At 37.9% G+C, this 19,332-nt stretch overlaps 1 protein-coding gene across 9 annotated transcripts in view; it reads left to right on the forward strand.

The window, feature by feature from the left end:
- INPP4B (inositol polyphosphate-4-phosphatase type II B) overlaps positions 1-19,332 on the forward strand; it is a 312,437-nt gene that overhangs the window by 102,592 nt on the left and 190,513 nt on the right. For 6 of the 9 annotated variants that reach the window (XM_032108397.1, XM_032108395.1, XM_032108396.1 and 3 more), the window contains 3 exons: positions 268-352; positions 9,357-9,581; positions 11,236-11,280. In XM_032108397.1, the coding sequence (XP_031964288.1) occupies positions 268-352; positions 9,357-9,581; positions 11,236-11,280 (355 nt within the window). Of the gene's footprint in view, positions 1-267; positions 353-9,351; positions 9,582-11,235; positions 11,281-19,332 lie in introns of all 9 variants that reach the window. The other 3 variants (XM_032108403.1, XM_032108402.1, XM_032108401.1) reach the window with 2 other exon arrangements.

The following is a 19,332-nucleotide window of genomic DNA, read 5'->3' on the forward strand; positions in this document are numbered from 1 at the left end:
TTCAAATACTTGAAGTATGAAAAACCCCTCCGAAGTTACTTTTTAAAGTTTCCTGTGGGGTCTTTTCTTACAGTTTATTCCTTTTGTAACTTACTGACCTGAAGTAGGATGGCACAGATCAGTAATTAAAGAATGCCTGTATCCATCTGCCCAGTGACCCCTCTATGCTTCTTTGTATCTCCATGTTGCTTCAGCTGTGAAGAGCCAAACAGAAGGAGTTCCCAGTCAGGTTCCAAACTCTAATGTTTTGCCATCTTTGTTTCACAGAGTTCTGATGCCTCTGAAGTGGTAATCCTGGAGCGCTGCTGGGTTGTGGAATTCAGGAGTAAAACAGGTGTTTCAATAGTTCTCAGTAAGTAAGACATACCTCAGTGTGTTCAGTGTGGATCTTTTATTTCTGCCAACAAAAATGAAAATAAAAAACCCAGTCATCCCTTCATTGGAACTTTGCTAGAAATTTAACTAAAATATATCCTGCTGTCTGTGCAATGCATACATTTAAATACTGGTGGTCTCTGAATTCATGTGTAAAGAGAATATCCTGAAATCAAGTGTAAGTCATGTCATCGTCTTCCTCTGACAATACATAGAAGTTTGAGGTTCTATTTTGTCAGGCGTTTTGTACAATATGTGGTTTCTGTTGATGCATAGTCAATGCATCTTATTCTTCAATAACTAATCATTGCTAAACTTCCTATTAAATGACAGGTTTCCTGTTTTTCTTACCTCCTAGAAATTCTTCATTCATAAAATTGTTAAAAACAGCAGAAAAAATAGCTATCTCATATAAATCAGAATCCTTGGTTTAGGCGAAAGATTTTATTTGGAGAAAGTGCTGATAGTTTTTTCTGCAGGGGTCCCTTAACTAGCCATTGTGTTAGAAATTTTTTTATGACATGGGTTCTTTATGATACCATTGCAGAGTTTTGAAGTCCTTAGAACAGTTTGCCATTTTCTGTTAGCTGTGATGGTCTAAGAGCAGAGATAAAGAAGTTAGGCTGCATTTGTGGGCTTGATGGATACATTTACATCCAGTAGAAGTTCCTATCGTCTTTCTTTATGCAGCAAAATCTCCAGCCCACTTCTAATAAAATGTTGCATTAATTATGCTGACTTTTGTCCTCACCTGCTGAAGTGATTCGTAGTGGTTGGTCATGTTTGAGAAGGCAGTGACTTAAATTACATTCATTGTGGATTTTATCCTTATCTGAATAGTATTCTGGGGAATAGCTCAAATCCTTCATCTTTTGTAGGGAACATAATCATATGTTTTGTGCCTGATGTTGAGGCACGGCACCAAAAAGTATTTCTTTCTGGCTTTGGAAGTATTGCTTTCCCTGACTATAAGAGCTGAATGTTTCCCATTGACTCTCAAATTGAGACTTTTCTAATTGTGCCCTCAATGAGTCCATACCGACTTTATGAGTATAAATACAGTCATGTCAGTTCCCTTCTGGCACTTCTTTTACAGTGCTTGAACACAATACTGCTGAACTGAACCCAGAACACAGCTGTAATTGCTGACAGGACTCAATTAGCTTTGAAGCCTGCAAACAGGACAATTTCAGTGGCAGCGAGACTGGCAGGTTTTTAAGCCCAAAAGCTGGGGACATAGACAACAATGAATACTGAGTAAGCACTTCAGGCTGCCTGTGGAGAAAAAAGAGCCTGTGAATATGTGTGGAGGAAGAAATAACCTTGTATAATCAGGAACTGAGAGACAGACTTTCTAAAACCAAGCTTTTGAAGGTTGGTTGTGTGTCAGTAGGAACCAGGGGTAAGGGTGGCATTCTGGGCATCCTCTAAAAACATATTAAAGGGGAAAAGAGGAAACAGTGTAGAAAACTCCAGGTAAACAGAGCCAGCAAACGATGATGAATACTTGGGGCATTACCAAACAGAAGACAGAGGAAGATACAGACAGGTAGAGGAGAAATGTATTTCAGACTTGGCAATTTTCCTGTGCTGGAGAGCAAGGATGGCAACCTGGCTGATGATTTGTTGGATGGAAAAAGAAAGCCAGACTACTATGAGGTATTAGAACAACACTGAAGACAAATGAAGATGACATACAGTGTACTGAATGAGGATAAAATACTAAAAGAAGTGAAATAATATTCCATGTACTGTAGGATAGTATAAAATTCAGAAGAAAATATGGGAGAGAAAAGCAAAACTCAGGAACTAGGAAGAGAGGCTTTTATCAATAGGGGCTTTGACCATGAAAAGCTAGTTGAGTTGTCACAAGATTAGATCCATTGGCTATTGGGAGCCAAGAAAAGCTATAGAATGTGTATCTGGGACTTTAAAGGATTCAGATGAAAGCAGGGTAGGAGGAGGACATACCTGCTCACAATGTCAAATTCCTTGTGGAACTGATGGAGGAGAGCTGTGCCACAGCACAGCAGAAGCTCCAGGAAAGGAGGCTGTGAGATTTAACTTATGGTGGTAAAAGGACATTTTCTTAATCTTGCAAGCTTCAATTTGGAATGACAAAGGAGGGTTGGGGAGAGCCTTTGTCTGATTGTCTCCATGTGTCTGTGACCAGTGGATTGAATCCTAGGAGTTGTAAGAGTGAGAAATGGAGAATGACTGGGATATTTAGGAAGAGAACAAAATGAAGGGCAGTGGAATAAGCATGGAGGGAAAAATAAGAACATGTTCATGCAATATCTAGTGATTCTGTGGGGCTGCTGATTAGCTCAGGGCACTGTGGACTCTGAAACCACAGGGCTGTACAGAAGAGGTCAGACAGAGCAAATAATCCTGTCAGGGCTTCAAGTGGAGTGCTCCTTAAGCAGCCTAACTCAGAAGGTTTCCAAGTGGACCAGGGAAGGAAAGAGAATGATTTGTTTGGTGAACTTCAACTCTGCGTGTGGCTGATGGCTTACGTGCCCTTCTAAAGGGAACTGGTCACCATTAGGAGGACAGGGTGGTCTTTGGGTCACTGTTGTGTTTCCCTGGAACAGGGCAGTAGGAGCTCTGTGATTGAATGTTCAAACTGCCCCCAGGAGCAGTCTGAAGTTGACCACTGTGTTGTACAGAGCCTCATGAATGTACAACTGCTTCCTTTCCTCTTTGTGATGGTGTGCAACACGGCATTGGGAATGTCCCCAAGAGACACAGGCACAGTGAAGTGAAACCAGATGTGAGAGACAGCATGCAGGGACTGCCTTCTCTTAATCTGTAAATCTCTTCTGTCTTTCAGGAAGAGAGATTGCTTAAAGACTGTATTGCATTACTGTGTGTGGTCCCTTAGTGAGAGTTAGGGAGATAAAAGCTGTAGCATCCAGGTAGGGCTGGTGAGGAGGGTGGGAGGGAGCAAAGGAAGAAAACAGCTTTTCATACAAGCTCACAGTCATCTAAATCATATTGCAGCAAATCAGGAAAACAATTAAAAAAGGGGCCTGTATGTAGGAATACCCCTAAGACAGCAAGCGTTCCCTTCTGCCATTTGCAGTATGCAAGCCACGTAACTTGGAGACTTTTGTTTCAAGAGTAGTGGCTTGGAAAGGCAGGTCAGGATCACTTGCTATTTTAAAGATGGAGTAACTGATGCAAACGTAAAGGTTACTCTTGCAGATCTAGGCAGAGAAAGAAGACCTCCGAAGCCTGCCTTTTTTAAGGCAGGCTGATGGTCCAGCCAGAGATATGAACTGCTTCCATTCAGCAAAAGCAGGCCACTGTTTTGCAAAGGCCATCTTTGGAACTTTCAGTGAGTGCTGCAATGTATTTGTTCAGGGATCTTGAGATACCATTGTGATATTCAAATATTTGTGTGGTTTGCATTGCTTCCAGTATACGTGTGGTATTTAATGAAAGGGTAGAAGCAGTGTGGCATGTGTGGAAGCTGACAGATATTAAAAGAAACAGAGTACTGTACTGCAGTATTCAACCTGTGGCATCATGCTATATTAATTTCAAATACTCAGACTCTTGGCGAGGTTCTGTAGGGACTTAAATGGAGCTTATAATAGTAACTTATATAAATCTATTCCAACATTGCAAAATTAAAAAAAAAAAATCACAGAAGATAAAAATTTTAATTAAATTCTTTATCTTTGATTGAAAATATAACTTCCAAAGAAAGATTAACATAGCATCATGAGTAACCATGGGATGATTTCATCACTACTAATTTGAACATGAAATGCATCAGCATATAGAATTCAGACAGCCTTTTGTGAATTAAAAGCCTCTGATGTCTGTATTAGAAATATCCTGCGGATATAATTTACGTATCAAAGCTTCCATTCTACTTCTGTTACAGCATATGGTGGTTAGCTGTGATGGTGCTTTATATTTTAGAGTGTCAGTGACTCACTGATATTCTTAACCATTTTCCTCTGCTGAGCTAGCAGCTGAGCTTAGAATTACTTTTTTGCTGGTGTGTGTGAAAAGAGACAGACAACCTTTGACCTTTTTGAACTCTTATTTTGCATATTAACAGAAGGAAAAATAATGATTCTCTAAAAAAGTCAAGGCTGTCATTGTGGACGTTGACCATGGGCTTTGTACATTTTATTAATTTGAATCATCCCAGTAATTTCTTCTTTGTCCTGTTCAACATGATGTTGTGTTATAGCTCTCATGAAGGAAAACAAAGCAAGCCAAAGAATATCAGCCTTCCTGTCACCTTTTACCTGCTTAGTAAAATAAACCAATAAAATCTTCTTAAAACTAAAGAAAGTTAATAACAAGTGAATAAGATGTAAAACCAAAGTGGAAATGTGTTTGTTTTATTTTATTTATGTTTTTACTTTGAAAGCCTTTCCATTAAACTGCTGTCTTTTGAAAAACAAGAGTCAGCTCCAATAGCTACCTAAATTTTTTTGGTGAATTCACAGAAACCAAGGTTTCTGTGTAAAAGATTGGGATTAAAATTACTATAAAATACACTTTAAAAATTTAGAGAAGTGTCATTCAGACATTTTTAGCAAAGAAATTTGTTTTCATTTTTAAAACAACTGAACTATCAAAGTATTTAGGGGCAAAAGAGGCAATTGCTATTGTTAAATTGAAAATCTTGGGAAACGTAAGTTTTATTATGAAATAATGTAAAGAAGGAAAAGTTATCTGAGGATGAAGGAGCTAACACCAAAATACATTTCTGATTTTAGGCCATTGGGTTAGAGTAGCAAAGGCTTTCCAGTGCCACTGAGGATGCGTCAGCTTTCTTTGTGCTGTTCCATTATTTGACAGCAGTCCTTTAGAGCAGGGGCATTGAGTTCTTTATTTGAGCTGCATAAGTCTAGTGGGACCATAGCTTTCTATGCTGACTTCTGTGGGAGAAAGTCCCATTGAGACCGTGCTTCAGCAAAAGAGTTGTTGGTGAACAGAGCCCTGAGCAGAAGAGGCTCTGTGCACAGACCCGCTTGCTTTCCATTATCTCCTTCCTCAGGTCTTGCCTTCAGTTGAGTCTCTGCTACTAAAATGAGGAGGAGCAGCAAGAGATCAGGATACAATGATATATAATTTTCCTTTCAATTTAGTACTCCCAAGTTCAATGTTTGTCCTGCAAAGAAAACCACTGTTTTTAACTTTTTGAAGGTCTCCCCCTGAGTTTATGAATTTGTATCCCCACTGGGGATTTCCAGCAGGAAGAAGAGGATTATTGTTCTGCTATTGCAGATTCACAAGTAGATAGAAAATTTTCTTAATATTGTATATTCTTAAATCTTGCATGTCATCCTATTCAAAAATGTTATAACAGTAAAGCTAGGAGTGCAAACTAGATAAGGAACTGTTGTTGTTGAGGTCAGTAGTAAATGTTTGCAAAAGGTAAGGGTTTTTTTTCCAAAATTACTCATGGTAACTCCTGTCAGCAGTAACAGGATAGCAAAGGGTGCTAGTGTACCTGTATTTTCTACAATAACTCCTTAAGAGCAAAGTATGAAGTGCTTTTGTCCACCTATGAACCACTACTGCATTTAGGTTTATTATTTATCTTTTTATGAATTAATATACCTATTATATATTAAAATATGAATATTTTAATAAAACATGGAGTAAAAATTGTTTATTTAATTATTTATATGACTCTTCTGACATATCTGCTATTCATTTGAGGCCTTCATTACATTTGTGGGTCTGTTGGTTTCATTTTGGGAAAGATTCATATCAAATTTTTTCCCCCTACTGATACTTGCAATTAAGTGTCTGAGTTTGTTAGGAATTACTGTATTTTAAATAATAGTCAGCAACAATTTGAGGGAGAAGTGCAAAGAGATTATGATCTTTATTACATAAACAAGCCTGTGTGCTCCTTTATTGCAACAGACTTTTTTACCAGCGTGCATTTTTCATGTTGTGTTTCCTCTGGTAAGATGACTTGGTACATAAACCCTTCAGTACCTAAAGGGGGATCTACAAGAGAGCTGGAGAGGGACTTTTTACAAGGCCCCAGAGTGATAGGACAAGGGGGAATGGGTCTAAACTAAAAATGAGCAGGTTTGGGTTAGATGTTAGGAAGCAATTCTTCACTGTGAGGATGGTGAGGGCCAGGGACAGGTTGCCCAGAGAAGTTGTAGAGGTCCCTGGCAGCGTTCAAGGCCAGGCTGGATGGGACTTTCGGCAACCTGGTCTAGCAGAAGGTGTTCCTGTCCAGGGGCAGGGGGATTGAACTAGACGTTCTTTAATGTCCCTTCCAACCCAAAACATGCTGTGATTACATGCATTGAAACAGAATGGGAAATAGGTAATTTATCTGCTGTTGGACCTGCAGAATAAAACTTTTTACAGTTGCAGTGATGAGTAGTTTTCAGGCATTTTCATATGCTTTTCAGAATTTAACTTAGATGTCAGAGTACTCCAAGGATCTAAATATAGCAGACTGTAGTGTTTTGAAGTGATAGTTTAGAATGAATTTCCACATCTCAAAACTGGCACCTGTTAGATCAGAATATAGTGAATTATGCCCACTCCTGCATTTCACTATCCATTTCTGGGTCCATGCATATTAATGGTGATTCAGTATGCCTTTTGAGCTTGCAGTCTGATTTTTACAGCTAAGAGGTAATATAAATAGCATTATTTCAATTGAAAAGCATTGATTTCCTCCCAAAGCAGATGTTTTTTATCTAGCTAGTTGATAGGATATTTCAAGGCAAGATCACTGTTCCTATTTCCATTTAAAGATAAAGAGAGAAAAGAAAAGAATACCTTGCTATATTTGTATTTTGGCTGTTAAGTGTTGACTTGTTTCTCTGACAGCCTTTCCTTCACTAAGGTATTTTGGATATCCAAACTCCTTTTATTAAAATTGCCTGTGCTTTAAAGGCTGAATGGTATAAGCAGAAGTTAATTTTGTGGTTTGTTTTATTTTTGTGTGTGTTTTTGGTGGCTTTTTGGTGGGGGAGGGGTTGATCTTTTTTTTTCCAGGTTTGGTTGGTTGGTTGGTTTTGTTTAGTTTTTTGCTTGTTTGTTTTTGTTCTTTTTTTATGTGTTGTTTTTTTTTTAGAGTGACTGCTAGTTAATTTTGATCTTGATGCTAGTTGATTACATGCCTTTTCTTTCCTTTCAATTTCCCACTAGTAGCTCCAAAATACTATGAAATAAAACAGATTCCTGACTCCTTGATGTCAATGACAGAACAGAGTAGAGCACTCTGCTATTGCAGATCTTAGCAGAGCAACAGAAAAGTTATCAGCTCTTCTAACTACTGGTCTTTGTGAAGGTTACTACCCTCATGGCTCACATGCAGTACCAGATCACAGGAGAGCTTACAGCTAAATCTTCTCTGTCTCAACAGTTGTTTTTGACAAACAGTAGAGCTCAGCTTGGTCAGGTTTGGTGACTCCAGAACAGATCTTGTGTGTAAACAGGATCTAATGAACAGCAGTTCCCTAGGATTTTGAATATTCTTCTCTCAAGAACTGAATACCTGGTTTTGCTACCTGAGCCAGGGTTAGAGGCAAGCATTTGAACCCCTATTAGCTTTTTTAACTGCCCCTGAAGCCAAAGATGTGTTTCCACTTTGTTTCTTTCCAGTCTTTTCTCATGAAATCTATAGTCCAGCTGGTGTATGAAATGTTACCCAGCATTTTTAGCAGCATCTGCAGCTACACAGTTAGATTTCCTTAGATCCAGCCCAGACAAAAAAACTGGTCCCACCTCCGCAGGGATTTGTACACAGTTTTTAGAGGCTTCCAGACTTGAGGTTTTATCTTTTATCCCCTCCATAACCATAAAAGTAGAGGTAATTGTAACTGGCAGATGCTCAGTTTATGAAGTGCAAACAGGTTTAGAATAACATGTGTGCAAGTGCCCAAGGTTAGATAGTCAAGGTAGTAAAAGGAATTTAAGTTCACATTGTATGAAAAAGAACTTTTCAGTGTTGTTTGGATTTTCAAACTAAGTATGAAAACCTTTAAGTGTTCTGTTTCATCCAGTAATATGATAGATGACTGATTTAGGTCAGAATGATTTTGATACCCAGTGAAATACTTCTAATCCTTATTAATACAATAGCACAGGTGTTTTATAGAGTTTTATGTTTCTAAATTAGTTAGTAACTTGTTTTAAAGAAGCATTGATTTTTCTTTCTTTCCCAGTTTGCTCTTCTTGGTGTGTGTTGCACTAAATGTCACATTGAATTTGTGACTCTGGGAAGCCATCTATACTGCAGAATTTTAAATGTCTAAGAGGTGTTTTTTCTCCCTGTTCTAATCTCAGTCAAATGACTGACCCTCACTACTTATGTGGATTCCTTGGGAGCTTCAGCTTTTTTCCCCCGTCTTCTTTTTTTGTTCTTAGAAAATTTGATCATTAAACAATTAGACTCCAGGCAGAGCAGCAAATGATATGTGGATAGTAATGAGGTCAGAAGCTCCCACATACAACCTGTTGAGTCTTCACAGAGGAGTTATGTCGTGATAAATTATCTGCATGTGTTCCTGATCTGTATTCTGGCAAGGATGAATGAGAGGCTGAGCATAATGGAGGTCTCTAATAGAAGAGATGATGGGCACATTCATTCTGGAGAATCCCACTCTCTGACAGAACCGTGTCTGCTGCTCCTGCTAAACCAAATTCTTTTTCAAGTTAGCAGCTTTGAGAGCTGCCTTCTAGGCTGCGGAATCTGTGCTGGAAATGGATTTCCCATTTTGGTTTGATTCTGCCACCTAATTTATCCATCTGTTAACTGACTTTGGAACTACTCTGTGGATATGCTTAGTACGGCACCGAGTCTGAAGGAGCTGGGGTTTGACTCCAGAGGTGGAGGGGGCTGCATGGTTCTTTGACCATGAACAAAAATGTGCATGTGGTGGTTTTCATTGTGTGTGACATCAATATTTCCATCATCCCCCTTTTGAAACACAGTTCCTAAGAGCTGTTTTTATGCTTTCTGAGTGCAGAGTTTCAGAGTGGAGAACCAGATCTTTACCTAGAAGCCGCATCAAAGCCAGACTGTGAATCTTGGGCTGTGGCACTGGGAGAGGCAAACTCAGAAGGTTTGCAGAATAAAATTCAGCATCTCCAGAGGCTGGTCATGGAAATCAAGGAGGAGAGATCATCAGATGAAGCACAACAGTTTCTCCCCACATCCCAGTTAGACAGTCTAGGAGAGCCCCAGTTCACAAGTAAGTGCATGTACTCATTTTATGGAGTGGTGGCCCAGTCTCCGTGGCAGTTCAGATCGTGTCACAAGCAGGGTACAAAATGATGTTCAACTTCTTGCTTGTCAGAGTGCAGTTTAGAGGAAATAAACTGATAAAAATTGTCTTTAAATGTTTTTCCCTGATGTATTTTGGTTTATGCACGTAACCTTCAGGGGAACAAATGTGTGATTACTGTGTTTCTGAGCTTTTCTCGCTAACCTATTTTCTTCGTAAGACTTAAAGTACTTTTTTCCTCTTTTATGTCGTATATGAACATATGGACTAGTGTTTAAAATATAGTCTGGTAACTCTGATAAATGTGTAAAGCTTTAGTAATACTTAAACTAGTATCACAGATTTGTTCTTTGTGATCTAAAAGCACTCTGGGGATTTGAATGCAAGTAGCCATATGTTGCATTGTATTTGGTGCACTGGAGTCAGGAGACTGTATTTCAGTTGCCCGGTCACTTATTCAATTCTGTATCCAGCATATTCATGAAGGTGTTTCAGGCCAATATGCTAGTGGCAGAGTTCAACTCAGAAATTTGTTAAAGTTCCATTTAAAAAAAAAAAGCCAACAAACTTTCATTTTTTTTTTCTTTTTGACCTTTCTAAGCTCTGCAGCTGTAATTTTTCTCACACAGATGTGAATGAATAGCTACAGTAATGAGAATACTGTGAATCTAGACTTAGCAGCATCAAGTTTTTATGGAGCAGGCACAGCTATAAGTTTGGGGTGATTTTTTTGTTTATGGGATTTTTAATTTGTTTTTTTAAACAAAAATCTTGTTCCAGTTCATATACTAACTCAATCCTTCCTATCTGACCAATTTCTTAAATACTGACCAATAATTAATAATGCTTACTGGAGACAATACAAAAATGTCAGCAAGAGAGAGTTTAATTTCTACAAGTTCTTTGAAACTGTGGTTGTGATCCAATTACTTTCTGCATCAGGTGAACCACCCAGTGTTATTTACCTATCCCTCCTTGCTTCCTACGTTTCTCCTGTTGCATCTCTGTGGTTCACGCCTTTATTTTAGCACAGGAAGATATTGCCCTTTGCAGTAAATTACGCAGTAGAACATAATTCCACAATGGTTTAAACTGTTCTTGTTCCTGCTATGTGAGAAGAGGAATTAACGTACTTCTTTTACAACAAAAAGAATTTGGATTTGTTGCTTTACATTTCTTTTGTAGATCAATAACGTGTTTATATTCTACTACATTAACCTGATTTCCCTACTTTCACAAAACGTGGGGTTTGTTTTTAATGTGATGCCATACCTACTTTAAAATTAGTTGTTAGATTTAATATTTTTCCAACAGATACATAGTCAGTTGTTGTGACTGAAAATCTTACAAGTACACATCCATGAAAGCCTGGGGTTTTTTTTCCTAGTTTCTTTTCCCAGCAACAGAAAGTTTCTATTAAGAAGGAAGTCTTCTTTCAAAGTAGCCTTTTTTCAGGCAAATTATTTCATCCAAGTTTGCTTTTACTATGAGTTTCTAACATAAAATATTACTTCAGTGGCAATGGCAGTAGTTATAGGCATGTGAAAGTTTTACTGTGTATCAAAAAACAAGACATGGAAATCAAATTATTTCTAATATATTTTTTTCTTAACCTTTTAAGGTATTCAGAGAATTGCAAATGAGCCAAAGCTGGAGTTCAGCCTTGGTAAGATCTAATTTTGAATTTTTGGAATTGCAATGGCCTGTCTGTGTGTGAGGAGTTTTTATATATGTATAGTGTTACACAGTGTAACATGTGACCTGTTTAAAAAAATTAAGCTATACATGGGAGAAGTGCCTGTGCATGTCTTTTGAAATGCTGATTTTAGTTTCTTGATTTTGAATGGCTAAAGGTTTATTGAATTCTCTAATGTTGTGCTGCTCTACCAGGCTGAAAATCTGCCCAACTGCTTTGTAAATGTGGTTTGTGAAATACTACTTATTTGGAAAAAGACATTTGATTTGAAGTTTTTGAAACAATATAAAAGCACTGGTACTTTAAAACAAAATTCAGTCTAAATGCTATATTATTTGGTAGTGAAGAGGCAACGTAAATGTTTACCTGACTTTGACATTTTATACTTAGTATAAGTAATTAGTATATGAGAACTATATATTATAGTATGTAACAGAATTTTTTGGGAGGTGTTGTATCAGGTCAAGCCTCCCCCTCCATTCAGAGGGTACTGAATGATTCAGATTGCTCAGTAAGTCAAGCAATCTAATTGAATAAGGGTGTATTCCTAATAGGTCAGGGAGCACAATATGTCAGCCCAAACTGTGCAAAGCAAGCTTGGCTACCTTGCATTGTTCTTTTCAGTGCAAAAAAACCCCCTTACTTTGAAATAGTAAGTGAAATAATTATGTGCTGTACAAGCACTAAACACAATAATTCCATATCCGAAATAAGAATGATAACTAAGTTTAGTTGATTAGTGGCTGGACTCTCTTCAGGGTCTTTTCCAACTGAAATGATCCTGTGATTATTCCCTGCTGATGTATATGGTAAAATAACACAGTTGCAAATAGTGTAGCTTTTGAAATATTTGATACTATATGCTGTCTGCATTCTGAACTAAAACCTGTCAAATTTGTTATGATTTTTAATCCATATGACCTGCTAATATTTGTCTGATGTTGTATAGCTGTACGGTGAGAAACTTTTACTCAGTGTTATTCAATATCTTTTAGGTTTAGTCTGGTATAAAAACTCTCATAACATCTGTTGCAAAAAAGTGTATGTGAGGGAGAGGGAAATACAGATATCTGTAAGCAGAATATTATATAAATATTAATTAGACGCCACCGCTTGGAGAATTTAAATTGCATACAGACAAACATCCTTCAGAAACCCCCAAACACAACAAACAGGATGGCATCGGTGATATGACTGCAGGGTCTATTTCTGCCCCTTGCATTTTGGGATCCTCTTTCCTGGCCTTGTCCTTGGAACTGGGTTACACTTTGCTTGTGTGCTGCTACAACTACACTTATAGCTGACACCTTAGAGCTGTACCCTTAGGGACATATGCACTTCTGTTTGATACAACTATTTTCAGAATACCTTAAATTTTATCTGGGTATTTTTATTGTTATGTCTTTTAAAATTTAGATAGTCATGGCATTACAAAAAAATTTGTTGAGCAGGTCTTGGGGTTTTTTTCTGTATGGACTATTACTGCAGAAATTGTTAAATGTTGGCATGGAACAAAGGCCTTATTCTCTGCTGGGGGGAATCACCATGGTATATTAATCATTAAGAGTGGATTTAACTTTTCTGTCCATTTCTATACACATTTTATAGGTGATGTGACTGTAGTATTTGGGCAGAGCCAGTAATTGCAGTGTTCCAGCAATAACAAACTCCCACAATGACTCTGGTGTAGTACAGGAGAGGGAGGAAGATGCTACAAGCGCTGACTGCAAATTAGTTGAGCAATGCTTCAGGAGAAGTTGCTTTCAGTGATAAATGTGTCCTAGCAGGCAGAAGTGTAAAAACAAAGTAAAGCCATTTTCAGACTTGTTTGGGCTCGTGCTGAATGGATCTCTGTTCACTCAGTGTCAGTATTTGTGTTTTGCATTGGGCTGTTTCTGTCAGGCATTTACGTTCTGTGATTTGTTCTGCAGAATTATTGATTGACTCATTGCAGCTCTGTGAGGGATCTTATACACTGACTCCTGCTGCTGCTCAGGTAACAAATAGGAGTAGCAGCATAAACCTCTTGGTTTTGGCTGATACTCCTGCCCAGAGTCATAAGTCAGGGATATTTGGTAACACAGGCAACTGTATAAAGCTGATTCTTAGTGTCTTGATCCTAAAATAATACTAAATATTTAAGCATAACACATTTGTATTAGGGGAATCCACCTTTAGTGACTGAACTGTCCATGAAATTCTTATCTTAACAGTTTCCTTCTTACTGGAACATCAACATTCCCATGCCAACACTTCCTAACTCCAGCAACCCCCGTCATCAGCTCTGTGCTGTTTGTTTGTACAAATGGGCAGCAGACACCTCCTGCTGATGAGTGACACAGGAACAGTTTAGCTGGGAAGGATGCATGTGCTGCTTGGCCCAGCCAGTTAAAATTCCCCTTGCAAGGGCTGCCAGTGGAGATGCTCCTGTGCTGTTCACCTGGCAGGCCGAGGACACTGCTTGACTGATACCATCCTTTGAGGGATTTTGTCTAATTAAAGACTTGGCATTCACTTTAGCTAATCAAGGACTTCCAAGGTCTCTCTCTGAGATGAGCCAAGGCATGGTAAGCAGGGATGAGAAAGGAATTTGCTTCAAGCAAGCACACTGCTGTGATGTGTGCCTGGCTTTGGTAACCAAATCTTAGGGCTCTGTAGAGACATTTCAGCTTCATTAGGCTTGTATTTGGCATTTAGAATTTGGAAGGCAAATCTAACAGTTAATGATGTATAAAGCTGGTCTCTAGCCCTGAAAGAATGGCTTATACATGTAATTTTGTTCATACTCATTGTATAATCAATATTTCTATATTAGTTAAGTAGCATACTTACACATATGTATGCAAATAGACATCTGCTTATATCAGTTGATATACAAGTGTGTTTAAATGTGTTTAAAAAATTGTAATAGTTCATAATTATATTTTAAGTCTCTTGTCACTAGTTTGTCAATAAATAACATTCAGAAGTGGAACTTTAGTAGCTAAAACAAAATATAGCTTTTAAATAATACTTGGGTGCTGCCTAATACATGAGTTTTATTTAGGGACATTATATCTAAATACTGCTCTTCAGTGTTTAAAGACAACTATGTTTTGAAATAATGGTATTAAAACTCTTCCTAGGGGTTTGTATTTTTTTGTGGTAGCTACCTGTATCCATAATACACTGGAAAGCATTCTCTTCATAAAATGTCCAAATATTGCCTTCTCTTATTTTATTTTAAAGTTCAATAAAGTGGTAATTTTTTCTTTTCCCCTGAGGTTAAAGCAAAGAATAACACTCACCTGAATTACAGCTTTCCACTGCAATACACTCAGCATTTTCAGGAGTGTGCCTGTCTTGTAGCATAACTTTGGAGTCAGAGCATCCTTTAGACTAAGATTTTTGAGTTTTATATTCCTGGAGACTCTTTGGAAAAATGGCTGATTTCTGAACCTTGTAGCTGCTGCTAAGTTTAACTTTGCAAACTTTCTCTTGTTGTTTGGCAGAACAAGTGCCTGTGTTCTGCGTGCAATTCCATGAAGCATTAGGAAGTAGGATACAACAGCCTGGGCAGGGTGTTGAGTAGAGGGGAAGAGCAGAGCAAAAGGAATCAAAACAGATACTGGGCCTGAATAACAAACCAGTGAAGCTGATAAAAATCTTTCCATGACTTTGAAGTACGCAGGGTTAGATCTTTTATAGATGTTTGTTTTGAAGCTGCTGTTCTTGGTTGCTTCTCTAAAATACCCCAGCCCTTGAGTCCCAGATCTAACTAAATATGTTGTAGGCTCCTGACTTCACGTTGATGTAGCACGGCTACTTTGAAGTATGTGAATCCAGCTGAAGGTGATGGTTATGGGAGATAAATTGTATTGTGCATATTGATGAATGCTATTGAGAAGTTTTCAAGAGCCTGCACCTCTAAAGGTATTTGATAGGGAACTGGCAAAGCAGCACAAGAAAACTGCAACAATCAGAAAAATGAGGGAGCAGGGTAGAATGCACAGTTCGAGGTCAAAATGCTGAAACATGCACTCAGTAATGAACGTGATGTTAATATGGAGAAATAAATTGGAGAAAAAAAAGAAATGTTTGTTAGTTACTCTCTCAGTAACCAATAGAATTTTAGTGTTTTTTCATTTGTTGCTTAGAGTTGTGAAGAGAGGGCAAGGGATATGATGGTTGTGGTATGGTAATAGTAATCAAAATAGCTATATAGGAAGGAATGGCTCTGCACGCATCGTAGCATATTCAGGTGGTAATTTTAATGACAGCACCTGTCTGGCATTTCCAAAAGCACTCTTTTTTCTTGCAAATATATTAGGGCAGTGAATTTCGATGGACTTGTCTATTGTTGAGTAACCTCTAGGTACTTTTCAAAGTGTAGAATAATGTAAATCTTGTGGTTCTGTTTTTACAAAATCTCGTTAAATAGTGCACAATTCACAGAAAACTTCAGCAAGTACTAGAAAGAATTAAAATTGAAAATTTCTAGGTTATTTGTTTATTCATTTTACCAAACAGTGGGTTGATACAAAGGCAGTCTACCTGTAAATGCAGAAGTTTTTATTCTCCATGGTCTTATTTTTCACCAAGTGATATTGTGATGCCATCCCTTTGCAAAAGGTCTTGAAGCAGATTTAACTTTGCATACTGAACATAAATGGTACATTGATGCTGCTCAAAGAGCATGACTAAATGATTTTTCCAATTCTGAAACGTAATCTGAAGCTTTTTCAGCAGCAGCTGTTCCTGGAAGAATGATAAGCAGAAAGATTTCTTTTATCCATACCACAGACTTGAAGCCAGTCTTGATCCCAGCAGAATTTGCCCATCTAACTTGGTTATCCTTCTGCTTCAAGTTATGAGTTGGTGAATAAGTGATATTTGTTGTGTTAGCCAAATAAAATAGTAAAAAGGTCATCATCTCACTTTTGAGTAAATCTAAAAAGTGATCGTTTCTCTGTGAATCAAACTCACAGTGTCACTTATTGCTGAGGGGTATTTATCCCTCAAAAAAAGTTTAGTGTTGGCCATGTTAGAAACAATAGCAGCAAAAATATAAAAAGGAAGGCTGGGTTCGTGAATTTTAAATTTTATTTTATTTGTTCATTTTGCTCTTTGCTGTTGTAAAAATATGCTGAATTTTACTTGAGTTTTTTCTGGTCCCACACAAATTCCATCTTCCACCAAACCAGCTATTCAGGCTTTTTTTTAGTTTTAGTGATATATATTAGAGACTGTTACATCCCAACAACAAACAGTAAATAAAAGACAAATTGAACAGAAAAGATTCAGGAAGCAGAAAAGCTACCATGTGATTGGAAAGAATGCTCTTGTTTTCCTCCGGGAACTACTTATTTGGCTTCTGTCTGCTTTGAGACCTTTGCACTGCTGCATAAGATGCTTTAAATGCAGTTTATTCTTAGTAACTCAGTGTTGCTAGGATGAGTCCTTTTTTGACTGAAAGGAATCCTCCCAAAGAGATAGCAATTCAAGCCCAGTCTGAGACTGTGTTGGCATGTTTTGACTTAGGACTTGTAACGTTTTCGCAGCAACTCCTGGAGGAGTTTCTTCTTTCCCCACTTCTGCAGGAGAACTTGAGCTAACTTGCATGCGGTTTCAGTGCAGATAAAGCAACAAGTGAAACAGTGTTCCAAAAATGTTCTAAGGTAGTGAACGCCTATCACCTTTCACATCATGCTGTCACCTCTCTTAGAAGTGTTCGATGATGGATAATGCCCATCCAGCAAATCGATGAGTGATGTTGAGTTAGTGACCCCTGAGGAGAGTCAGCTCTTGCTGTGCTTCTGCATTCTGTGGCACTCACAGCAGGCTTGCTTTACTATATGCAGACATTGTGTGAACACTGCTGAAAAGTGATTTGAGGATGGATTTGCCAAGAGCCCACATCATGTTTTTATCCACCTCTCCTCCCACAGTACTTTGTTCACTTTTGAGAAGTCTTTTGGGATTCTGTGATAGCCCTCGCCGCACTGAACTTAACCTTTTGGGGCTTTCTGAAGTGTTGCTCCTTCATCATTGTGCACCTCTTTAAAGCATCACTCCCAAATTTTGTGTGTTGCATACTCTGTCAGAAAAAAAGGCCAAAACTCTCTAGATGCTACCATTAAGACTTTGTAATTTCAGGCTGCTTTGTTGTGATAAAGTAGTCATAATCTCACTACTGAAGTAACTAAAAATACGAAGTGGATGTATTGGTGTGTTTTCCTTTTAAAATCTTGCCTTGTTCCAGTCTTGCATGACTCTTCTGTTTTGGGCATAGCCAGCTTCCTTGAGGAAGGTTGTCGCATTCCATTTGACAGTGTCAGCCTGCATTCTCTGTTTGGATTTCCAATTTCATTTATTGTATTCCCCCACAATTTATGCATAATGTATCATACCATCCTGATATGCTAACCTATAGTGTTCACTATATTAAACCCTCTCTTAAGAATGCATTATGTATGAAAAACCGTTGGAAAAAACAAATCCAGAAAATGGGGTGTGTGGGGTGGGGGGTGTGTGTGGCATGGACACATACCTCAAAGAGCTTAAAACCAGAATCCTTTTCAAAACCTCATATACTTGTTTGGGGTTTTTTTCAGCTATGGTAGGTTTGAGTCCTAGAGAATTAAGCTGGATTTTTAAATCTGTACCTGTAGGTACTGTAATTCTAGAAGTCTATCCTTCAATCCCTTTAGGGCAGAGATTGTCTTCATTTGCATTGCAGATAGAGAAGCAGGATGCTGTCATGGTCCTTAAATATTAATCTGTACTAATTGTAGCACTGAATATGCAAGGACTCAAAAAACCCCAATAATGAAACTTGGGAAGATGGTCTGTTAGTGTTCTCCCTGCTTTTTGCACTTTAAGAGAATCTGAAAACTCTGTTTAGAATACTATGTACTTTACAGTTATATGGAGTTCTTTGTGGAATTATCTATATAGAGACTTATATAGATATCTATTCTATGTAGTTCATATATGTGAAAATCTGTTTTGTTGCTGAAAACCCATTATATCTAGCGTAGCATTACTCATTTTTGTGTGTTATCTACTTTGGTTCTGTGTCAGTAAGAAGCAATTCCTGATGGAAGTAGTCACAGAAATATTTCCAACTTGTCAGCATCCATTGATACTAATGATTTTCAGTAATCAGCTTTGACTTGTGTAAATTAAATTTCTGTGTAGGTGTTACAGATTAAAATTCTACATTCCAGGGTGCTATGTAGCAGTTAGTCCCCACAGTGGGCACATTAAATGCAGGGGTGTTTATTTGCTCTGAAGTGGGTCAGAGCAGAGGATGAACCAGCATGAGGGAACAAATCATTACTGACTGAGTATATTCCAGTATGATGGACTTACAGGAATCTGATCATGTGCTGATGCAAGCAGTAAGGAGCGTGAGGATGTTTTGGGTATCAGCATTAAACCCAGGTGCAAACTGAGTTTCAGGCAGTTTTCTTCCATTCTGCTCCATGAAATTGAAGTATTTCCTGTTTCCAGAAGCTTCTGCTTTTAAGAAAAAAATTGTATTTGAACTACGAGGAGAAAGTGGATGACAACCTTGTAAATATAAATATGTATAAATCAGGGCAGTGACTAAGGGAAACTTCTAAAGCTAATAGCATAAAGAGTCTCATAGCGACTTTCACATGTTTTGCTGTAAACACTTATCTAGAGATAAATTTTGAACAGCTGTGGCTAATCTCTTTAGAGACAAGTTTGTAGATACCTGAATTTGAAAAGCTATTTAACAGTTGAAAGGGTTTTTTGGAATGTAACCATTCTGAGAGATGGGGGTTTATCATCTTAGCTCTCAAATGATGCAGCAGATAATAGGATTAAATTCTGTCAGAAATGTACAAATTCTGAAATCTTGTCAGTTAGAAAACTGCTGCATTTATAAGTCCAGGGGGGGGAAAAAAAAGGAGGATAAGACTAAGAAGGACCTTTCTTTTTCAAATCTTAAATAAATAAAATTCGTAGGCTTCTTAGTAAAATCAGTTTTTTTCTTGATACTGAAAATGCTGC

Source organism: Corvus moneduloides, chromosome 5 (genome assembly GCF_009650955.1).
Source record: "Corvus moneduloides isolate bCorMon1 chromosome 5, bCorMon1.pri, whole genome shotgun sequence".
Lineage (NCBI taxonomy): Eukaryota > Metazoa > Chordata > Aves > Passeriformes > Corvidae > Corvus > Corvus moneduloides.